The sequence below is a fragment of the Mirounga angustirostris genome, unplaced genomic scaffold, assembly GCF_029215605.1.
Source record: "Mirounga angustirostris isolate CCGP_5_RB_7025 unplaced genomic scaffold, mMirAng1.0.hap1 SCAF_13, whole genome shotgun sequence".
Taxonomy (NCBI): Eukaryota; Metazoa; Chordata; class Mammalia; order Carnivora; family Phocidae; genus Mirounga; species Mirounga angustirostris.
In genome coordinates this window covers 38,215,536-38,225,668 of record NW_026991721.1, presented here as the reverse complement: position 1 = coordinate 38,225,668, position 10,133 = coordinate 38,215,536, and the positions used below count along the sequence as shown (strand labels likewise).

Here is a 10,133-nt window from a genome sequence, read left to right as displayed (position 1 = left end):
GGCAGGGAGGGGAGAGGCAATCACACAGACCCAGGGGGCTAGTTTTGCTCAAAATGCTCCGTTTATTGCTCTCTTCAATGACCACGAGCAAATTATAAAAAGACACCAAATGTCTCTGTCTGCCGTGGAATAAATATTTAAAGTCAGCAATAAAAACACGTGTCTCCAAGATAACACATGTTGCCCAGAGTCATGCATGCCCTGCTGCCGGGCTCTCAACACACGCATGGACACAGGAGCACGCAGGGCGACACGCAGCGAGACTGCTGGGAAGGCTTTCCCCCAGGGACACAGAGAAACGTTTCACACAGACCTGGGGCCCAAACCCCACCCCACCCTCAGAGCTCCCCCTTCTCCCACCCCCACTGGGGCCCAGGTCCTCTGGGTTCACAGCCCCCCTCTGTCCTCTTCCCGCCCCCCCCATGCCTCACAGGCTGGTCACTGCCTCCTGAGGGCATCTGACACCACGAGGTCACCCTTGTTGTGACACTCCTCCCCCCCCCAACCCCAACCCAGAGACCTCTGCCCCCAGCTGAGATCTCTCCGCCAACTCCTCAGGAGCTCCCCATCCCGGTCCCCAGAACTGGGGCAAAATGCAATCTGCTGCGTGCGAAGTGGGGGTGGGGGCCCGAGGCAGGCACCTCTGCCTGGGCTGCTTTGGGGCTGGAGCTCATTACCCCTTTCCCGGGCTGAGGAGACACAGTGTCCGGTACAGACAGCAGAGATGGATGGACAGACAGAAACGCTGCGGCAGGACGCTTGGAGTGCGGCACAGAAACGTTTTGGATCAGGTAGCAATGGAACCATCGTTAAAAACTGAGGCCCCAGGTCTGCATGGCATGGGTCAGGCCCCGGGGCCCCAGGCCTGGCCTGGCACATCACTCCCCCACCCCGCCCCCCGCCCCAGTATGTACAGTAGGAAGAGCTATGTTGCGGGGGCAGAGGCCAGGCCAAGGCTGGCAGAGGAGGGAAGGAGGGAGGGAGGGAGCAGACTGAAGAGAAGGAAGCAGGAGGGGTGGGGGGGGGCAGGCCAGGACCGAGGCAGGGCTCTGCATGTGGCCAGGGTGGGGGCCCAGACTCAGGTTGGGTGGTGCCCAGAGGACCTCAGGGCAGGAGTGCGGTCACTCTGGGGACTGGCGGGACAGCTGCTTCTCGTAGAGGCTCATGACATGGTGCACAAACTGGTATTGCTCGCATGTCTGGATCATGCCGCCCCTGGGGGCAGAGACACACGGTGGACATGGGGCTGTGGACGGATGGGCTGTGGGGGGGCCCCCCAAACCCATGACTACCAGTCATTCGCGAGGGGCCTGTCTTGCCCTCGCTGCCGGCCACGCCCCTCTGCTCCTTCCTGCCCCTCCCAGCTCTGCCCGGATAGGAGAGCAGGGACAGGGATGACAGGCCGCCCCCCTCCCCTCTGCTCACCAGCACTGCTGCTTCTCCCTCCCGGTCAGGCCCCCAGCTGTGCGGATCCAGCTCTCCCCATCCGGCCCCTCCACGCCCTACCCGCCAGGCTGTCCACCTGCAGCGTGTGCCCGGCCCCTCAGCCCTGCCGCCCCCGGACTCCGGCGCCCCGTGCGCCCCGTGCGCCCGGGCTGACCTGTCCTGACGGAGCTGGCACGTGGTCTTAAGGATGTCCACCACGCCCTCCTGGCGCAGCTGCTGGCAGCAGATGCTGGTGGCGATGAAGCAGCCCGTCCTGCCGATCCCCGCGCTGAGAGCAGAAGGGACGCCGGGGTAAGGAACGGGGCGGCTTCGGGAGTACGGAGGCCACCCTGCCCAGGGGGCCGGCTGCGAGGACCCACCTGCAGTGGACGATGATGGGCGCACAGCGGGGCCCCTCCTGCTGGGCTGCCTCCTCCACCTCCTGCACCAGGTGCAGGAGTGGGGGCGCCCGGTCGGGGGTCTTCTGGTCAGGCCAGGACGTGAACCAGTAATGCTTCAGGCCTCGCTCTTCGGTCCCGCTCTGTCCAGGAGACAGAGACCCACCCCAGGTACATGTGAACGCTTAAAACCCACAAACCAGCCCAGAGATGGAATGGGACCGGCAAGAACACAGCGAGGAGGACCCAGGGAGTGGGACCCATGGCCTCTGCCGTCTACAGCGTATATAGCTCAGTGGCATCAGAGACCCAAATCCAGCTTGGTGGTGGAAACTGGTCAGTAACACAGGCAATGGTCTTCACTGGTCAGTTCTGCCCCAACAACTCCAGGATCAGCCAAGAGAGGCAGAGAGTCCCTCTCCAATCCACTCCTGTCCTCCGGTTCTTTATCTTAACAAACTGCCCAGTCACCTGTTAGTCCCATGACACGGAGCACCAGGACTCTCCCTCTCCCATGACCGCCCTGCTCCGCCTGCCCACTCCCAGCAAGTCTTGTCAGTTTTCTCTCCTCTCCTCCAGTACCACCTCCACTTTGGCCTTTACCATCTCCGCCATCTCTCACTCCTCCCTGACTGCTCCCTCCCCACCGAGGTCAAGCGGGCTTTGTCTGCAGCACCAGTCTGGACATGCCGCTCTCCTGCTCAGAACCCTCTCAGGGCTCCTGCTTCTTTCCAAATAAAACCCATCCTTCTCAGTCTTCAGTCTGGCAAATAAGACCCATTGTCCAGAGTCTAGCCCTCCAGGCCCTTCTCCTACCCCTGTATACTCGTGTTCAATGCTCCTGCATTCCAAAAGGTCTGTAGATAAAACCTCTGCCCTCCTCCCCCACACTCTCACGGCTATTCTATCTTCCATGCCTTTCTTTCTTTTTTTCCTCTGCCTGGAATGTTCTTCCCACTTGTTTGCCCCCCAGTCAACTCTTACTCATCCCGCAAAACCCCAGTCAGCACCACCACTTCCAGGAAGCCCTTCTTGAGCACCCTAACAGAGTGTCCGTCTTCTGTCTTCTTGCCTATCTCTAGCTTGGTACTTACCATCTATGGGTGCTCCTTTAGGAGAGAGTCCAGGCTTTGGACAGCTCTGTGTTCCCAGTACCCAACCCAGAATGAGGCTTAGGGCAGGCGCTTGTGAAGACTCAGGGACAAGTTGTCCCATGGCACTGAGACAATGAGGCAGCCCTCACCTCACTTCAGCCTCCTTCCAGGGAAGCAGGAAGCTGGTTCCTTGAGCCCCTAGGTTATCTGGCTGTGACGGCTACCAGAGCCTCTGCCCCCACCTCCTGGCCCTCTCATGCCCCCAGCAAGGCCTAGATCTCAGAGCTGCTCATGTGGCCACTGCCCTTCTGGGGCTGAGTGCTTTGACACCCCACCTTCTACCTTCTCCAGTGGGAGAGGGCAGCTCAGAGGGGACAAGTCTCAGGCCTTGAGTTTGACCCCGAAGCTGCCAGTGTCAGTAGACTTCAGACTGTTTCTGGATAGAGCACAGCTTCCTGGTGCCTGGCTCACCTCTTCCAACCTGTGGGGTTATTACACTGGGCTCTACCTTCCCGTAACATGGGTCTTATTTCTCAAAAACAGAACCCATTAATCCTCCTGACTCCAAAGGAACAACCTCCTCTATTATGCTGAGCCTGGAAGAAGCACAACTTCAGGGTGGGAGGATACCTTCCCCCCTTCTTCTGGGATGTTTTGTTAAGCATCACTTCCCTGTGAAACCCAAATGCAGCAAGGAGTGCCTGCCCTCTGGTGGACGGATTGCATACTACAGGACCTCAACGTTACCAACGGACCTTCCGTTTTAAGGACAGTGCTGGAGGCTGCTGGAGATCCCTTATCCAGGCAGTCCTGGACTTGAGTGTATCTTAAGCAGAGTTGGAAGGCATTCAGAATGACAGTGTAGACAGAGAATCTAAGAGTATTAAATGCAACTGAGGTTTCATCCTGCCTCTGGCCCTCAAGTCTTTTCACCCCTCCCTCATCCCTGCTTATCGGTATATCCTGAGAAGGCACGGGCCTGGATTTCAGCTACAGTGAACTCTTGGACCCTGTGATCTGTGGCATCCCCAGTCATGACCCTGTCCCTCATCCTCCCAGCCCAGCCCAGCCCCTGGCCTCACCCTGAGGGAGATGAGTCGCAGCCGGTAATCCTCAGTATGAATGACTTTCTGCACGATGATCTCCACACCGTCGTACATCACCTGCTTCTCCGGCCAGTACTCAGTGCATTTCTGCAGGGGCCCAGAGCAGGCTGCATACACTCCCAGTGCCCCCCCACACCCAGTCTCCCTAGTGCCCCACCAGGGCCAGCGGGGCAAGATACAAAAGGGCAACAGGTTTGCAATCAGAGAGCACTGGGTTCAAATGCCCCTTTTGAGCCTCAGGTCCCTCATCTGGAAAATGGAAGTAATACCTACTTCGAAGGACTCTTCTGGGGATTCGATTAACTGGGCTGGCCTGGCATGAGCACAAGAGCCACCAGAGCTAGCCCTGGCTGGGGGTGGGGGCAGAGCAGCGTGTTTCCGGAGGTCGACCCATCTCTGTGGCCCTGAGCAGATGACCTAACCCTGCTTAGCCTCCCATTTCCCCTCCTTGGCCGCAGGCTCCTAACCTCTCAAGACTGTTGTCAGGACTAATATGGAAGCAGATGCTCAGCAAAGGGCACAAAGCAGCAGACACCTGGGAACAGCACAGGGGTGCCTACCTCGTTCATCTCCTCGATGTTGGTGATCATGACGATGATGGGCGTGTGCTCTTGCCACACCATGCGCCAGAAGTCACCGACTGTGCTGACGATGGGTCCCTGAGTGGCGATGTACACCTTCTCCTCCCCACCATAGCCCTGCGGCCAGCCAAGCCCAGGCTGTCAGGGTCGGACACCGTGTTCTCTGGGCCCAGTCCCCACACTCAGGCCCTTCCCGGGGGTGCTGGCGGGAGCCACGCTGGCTTAGGGACAAGCGGGAGGACGGATCCTGTGGGCTCGGGCCTCCCTCTCAGGGAGAGGTCACTTGGATGGGGCTACGTACCCGGATGTAGTTGGCATTGATGTAGGAACTCAGAGGGTCGTCAGGGTCTGGTGAGGTCAGACACACTCTGCTGTGGGGGTCTGGGGTGGGGGGAGACAGGTGAGGCCGGTATTTTGACAGGTGCGACAACCCCTCTAGGGCAGGACCCATCTTCTCTGGCCCACTGCAGGCCACCCGCATTTCTTCTGGGATTCTTGAAGTTCCTCCTTCCCCTGCCCACTAGCAAAACACTGGCCCATCTCCGTGGCCCTGGCTCTCCACCTCCGTAGCATCAGTGTCTGCCCCCTGCCTGCGTTCCGTAGGCTTCCCTGGGCTCCCCGTGCCTCATGTTCTGGAGAGGACAGAGCTAAGTCAAGAAAAGAACGACGTAGGGCACGCATCCCAGGCAGCAGGGGCAGCAAGCGTTTGGACGCGCACGGTCACTGACGTGCTGGGTCCGCTTGAAAAGCACACGGCCCTCCTAAGCCTCAATTTTCCTATCTGTAACCCGGGGCTAAAGCTGCCTACTTCCTAGGGTTGTTGGGAAGATAAATAAAAAAACAGCTGGGAAGGTGTGATGTAAACCGTAAAGTATAAATACAAAGGGCTGTTGGGATTTGGGGGTAGAAAGCCGAGGGAGAGCACAGGGATGGGGGGCGTGGAGCCTTCCACGCCTGTGATCCAGCAGCAGAGGGAGTGGGCACGCCGACTTTTTATCTTTTTTTCCAATCTATTCACATGTCCAGTCCCGCAGTTACAGAGTCTCAACAGCCTCCTGCTCCTCTCGCTGGAGTAGAATCTGTTTCGTTCCAGCTAGAGCCTCCCTGAATGGACTCTTCTGTCGGGGCAGAGGCTGGGACGGAGACGGCGAGGCTGCGCGCGGTGGGCAGGGAGGTGGCTGGGGGCCCCGGGCCCTGGCTCCTGCTCTGGCTCTGTCACCAGCTCCCTGTCCTATCCCTTTCTCTCCCAAATAGGGAGGGCCGAACGGAAGACGCTTCCAACACCCAGGCTGGGGCTCTCCAAGGCAGGACAGGGGAGCCGAGAGCTGGGTTTGAGTCCTGACGCTGTGACTTGCTGTGACTTGCTGGCAATGTCAGCTTAGTTTCCCCGTGCCGCGTCTATGACCTGGGGACATCCCTTCCATCCTAGCCCTGCTCGTCTTGTAAAGGTGAAAGGAGCGAATGGTAACTCGAGATCGGTAACTGAGCCCAGCACACACCATGTAGCACAGAGCTGTTACGACTGCCATTATTACCAGCTTCCCTAGAAAGTCCCCAGGTAGAGAGGATCCCAAACCGGGGAGGAAAAGCAGGTGACACTCACAAGCCTCTGCTCTCCAGCCCTTTCATGCCCAGCCCCAAGGCCTGAGGTCCTGGCAGCTGATCTGGGGGCCAGGCAGCAGAGAAGGGAGGGGAAGGGCAGGGGACGCTGGGTGGCCGGCAGAAGAAAGGAGCAGGGAGTGCTGAGGGGCCGGCTCGCTTCTTGCTGGTGCCTGCCCAGATTAGGGGCCAGAAGTGGGCACAGCCCCCTCGGGCCAGACACCAGGGCCTTTGGCATTAAAGAACCACTGTGGGCACGGTGACCCCCGAGTACTGCCTCTGTGCCTGGTGCTGTGCTTGAGCGTAGGGACTCCCCAACAAACAAGACGGGTCCCTGCCCCCAAGTACTGCAGGCAGGCAAGCAGTGGGTGGTCTGACAGCAACCGGGCTGGGTGTGAAGGCCCAGTAGGAATAGGAGCAGGGAACACCATTCTGTCCGATTCCAGGGCACAGGGCAGGGTGGGGGATGGAGCCATGAGCTGCAGAGGAACCAACTGTCAGAGGGTCTTATAAACCATGCTTATCGAAACCCGAGGATTACAAGGGTGACAGTGACAGTGTTTAAGGAGGAGAAGGACACAAATGGATTTCTGTTTTGCACCATTTCTGTGATAATGGTAGATGAAGGAGAGGAAGGGAGAGTACAGGACTCAGGAGACCCGTCAGGAGATTACTGCCTGGCACAACTCCAGGGGCCTTATGTCAATGCAGTCTATGCCAATCTGCTCCTGGAACTGGGCAATATAGATGCCCTGACCCCCCAAAAGTCATATGGCAGTGAGGATGGAGAGGGAGAGCTGATCTAAGAGACATTCCTTCCTTCCTTCCTTCCTTCCTTCCTTCCTTCCTTCCTTCCTTCCTTCCTTCCTTCCTTCCTTCCTTCCTTCCTTCCTTCCTTCCTTCCTTCCTTCCTCCCTCCCTCCCTCCCTCCCCCCCTCCCTCCCTCCCTCCCTCCTTCCCTCCCTCCCTCATTCAAATAGGAGCAGAATGTCTACTATGTGCCAGGCCCTATTTTGGTACTTGGGGCACAGTGGCAAATGGACAGAAATTGCTCCCCCATATCTTGTCTTCAGTGCTGCCAGCTGGGTTACTGGTCATTCTGTCCTGTAACTGCCCATGGGTCTGATTCTTCCATTAGACTGTGAACTCCGTCTCTCATTCATGCCTCAATCCCCAGTCCCTGGGGCGGAGGTTCAGCCGATGTGTGCCAAATGAATGAGAGAACAAGCTTCAGGGTGTCCTGGATCTGGCAGGCCTCTGTCACATCTGACACGTCCTCTGTCCCACACAGAGGTCCCAGTCTCTGAGGCACAGGGTCAATTCTTGGGGCCACGGAGGATGTTCTGTGGGGCTCCAGGGCCTGGAGGCTCAGAGCATGGCTGAAGTGGCTCAAGATCTCTCAGCAATCCAGTGGGGACCAGGAGGAGTGGTGGCCTGGCTCCCACCCTCCCCCAGGGACCATTCTGAGCGAGCAGCAAAGCCCTAGGTTCTGGGGGACCTGAGCCCCTCCCGCCACAGGGGGCTGGTTGGTTGGAGGGTGACAAGATGAGGAAAGAGGTGAGCAGCCCTGAATAATGCATCCTGGCCTTAAATGGTGCTTTGTTTAACCGGAACTACCTAGAGATGGTGTAACCATAGCAACCACAAGTCGATATTTTAAAAGTTAAAAATAAGTCCTGACATCTTACATGTTGTTGGAGATGCTGATGGCCCAACTGCTTTTTCAAAGCCTCGTTACTCCACAAACTGAGTGGAGTAGGTTGGTGGGGATTCACTTTCAACAAGTCACCCCTTAAGCCAGCCTGGGGCCAGACCTTGGCAGGGGTGATCGGCAGACAGGGGCTTGATGAAAGCTATCTGAAAATGACACCCCAGGGCTGAAAGAGGAACATTAGGGCACCTGGTCTAACTGCCCTCGAAGGAGGAAAACCCCTCTCAGATCTGTCAGGGGATTGATCATGCAGCTTCACTTGAACACCCCGACTGACGGGAAGCTCACCATCTGACGGGGAGCTCATTTCCTTGTGGGGGTGGTTCTTCCTGTTAGAGGACTCAGTCTGACCAAACTCGACTCAAGGTAGACAAAACAGCCCGATTCCGGGGTCAAAGAGTGAAACTCAGACTGAACTCAGTTCTGAGCTTTCTAGCTGTGTGATTGTGGATGAGCCACTTAACCTCTCTAAGCCTTATTTCCCCCCTCTTTAAAATCTTCCCCTCTTATCTCTATCTCCGAAGAGATAAAGAGGCCTTTAAACTCCTGTCTAGCAGCTGCTATTACCCTCATTCTTTCTCTTGGAGTTTCCAGAGCCAAGCATAGCCAGGGCAAGGGTGAAGGAATGAACTCACCCCTGCCCTCACAAGGCGGGGGGGGGGGGGGGGGCGGTCCTTTCCCTTCACCGGGTACCCACAGCCCTCTTTCTCTTCTCCTCATGACCCTGGAGGCCTAGCTCTGGGGTTGAGGTCTTCCTCAGGGCAAGGAGCACCGAGGCGAGGGTGAGCGTGTCCCCACCCCCTGGGGCAGTGAGTACTCACTGGGAAGGATGGTTTTGTACCGGTTCTTCCGCACCAGCCCAGGGATGTCATACTCCTTCGGATCCACAAAGTTCATGGGGATTTCCTGCAAGAGGAGGACATGGGGGTGTTAGCAGATGTGGGCTGCCTCTCACAGACGTCTGACTCTGGCACTGGTGGGCCCCGAACTTCTAGTCCCGTCCATGTTTGCTGGGGTGCATACATTCCTTCAGTGAACACTTACTAGTAAACGAGTCAGTGCACACAAAAAACACTTAGGACAGTGCCTGGCACATAGTGAGTGTATAATAACTGTTATTACGATTCTTGATCCGGGGCCAGCCTGGCACTTAGTAGATGCTCAGTAAATGGTTGGTGAACGAGGAACAAGAGAAAAAGTGACCCGGCCCATCACTGCCTTCTATCACACTCCCGGCGCCGTGGCCAACCCGAGTGGCTTTGCTGATCCGAGTTCCTGCCCTGGGCATTCCCACCTCCAGGAGCTCGGCTTGTGCTGCTCGCTTTGTGGGAACATCCACCCCGTTCCTCTGTCCTCCACCTTAAATGCCGCCTCCTCCAAGAAGCCTTCCCCAATGCTCCAGCAGGAAAGAAGCCTCCTTCTGAGTCCCCAGGGATGTGTTTGTGCCTCCCAGTCACGCTCTGTGTCAAAAGCCCCAGGTCCAAAGTCCTCTGCCTGGCATGCGAGGTGGCCTGGGATCTGGTCTTTGTTTTCCCCAGGGCTGTTCTCGGGGACCCGCTCTCCAATTACAGGCCAGTCTCTTCCCTGCTGTGACTGTGCCCCTCGCCCTCCTGCCTCCAAGTCTGAGCTCCCAGCATTCCTTCTGACCTTCTGTGGGTCGGGAGCACTGGTCCCACCCTTCTCCATCTGTCCAAACAGTTCCCGGCCTTTAAGATCCCCCCTTACCCCCTCCCCACTGTTCTTGGGGTGACTCCCCAGTGCCTCTGGCTCCTTCGCTCCCCCCGCCACCTGTCCACACTGCTCAGTGCCTGACTACAGACAGGTGCACGGTGTCCACGGTTTCAGGACATAGTAAGAATGGGCTTCAAGAGTCACTACACTCAATTTCTGGGGTTATCATGAGAATCCAGAACCTCCCTCCGCAAAACCGAGATGTACCAAAGTGCCCATGGAGTGAGGGTAAAGGCTGTGTTCCTCTGTCTCTGGGCAAAATCAACAATGATCTACTGAACAGGAAACACCAAACAGGATGCAAGCCCTTTCTTCAAGGGGAGGTGAGGGTGATGGGACCACACAGCAAAGCTGAGGCTGGGGTGGCAGAGGAAGGCTTTCTGGAAGCATCCAGTGGGGGGATGATGTGAGTGGAGGCACGGGAAGAGGAAGGCCTGGGGTGGTGGTCCAGTTTGAAGTGGACAGTTCCTGTAGGGGTGGGGGGCTGG

The 10,133-nt window shown here is 57.5% G+C and overlaps 1 protein-coding gene across 1 annotated transcript in view; it reads right to left on the bottom strand.

Moving 5' to 3' along the window:
• Nucleotides 1–1,121: 1,121 nt before the first annotated feature.
• PTPN5 (protein tyrosine phosphatase non-receptor type 5) overlaps nt 1,122–10,133 on the bottom strand; it is a 37,037-nt gene continuing 28,025 nt past the window's right edge. The window contains exons 8-14 of the mRNA XM_045892653.1: nt 8,736–8,820; nt 4,906–4,985; nt 4,584–4,721; nt 4,000–4,110; nt 1,806–1,966; nt 1,601–1,714; nt 1,122–1,215 (exon numbers count right to left, since the gene is read on the bottom strand). Coding sequence (XP_045748609.1) covers nt 1,122–1,215; nt 1,601–1,714; nt 1,806–1,966; nt 4,000–4,110; nt 4,584–4,721; nt 4,906–4,985; nt 8,736–8,820 — 783 coding nt within the window. The remainder of the gene's footprint in view (nt 1,216–1,600; nt 1,715–1,805; nt 1,967–3,999; nt 4,111–4,583; nt 4,722–4,905; nt 4,986–8,735; nt 8,821–10,133) is intronic.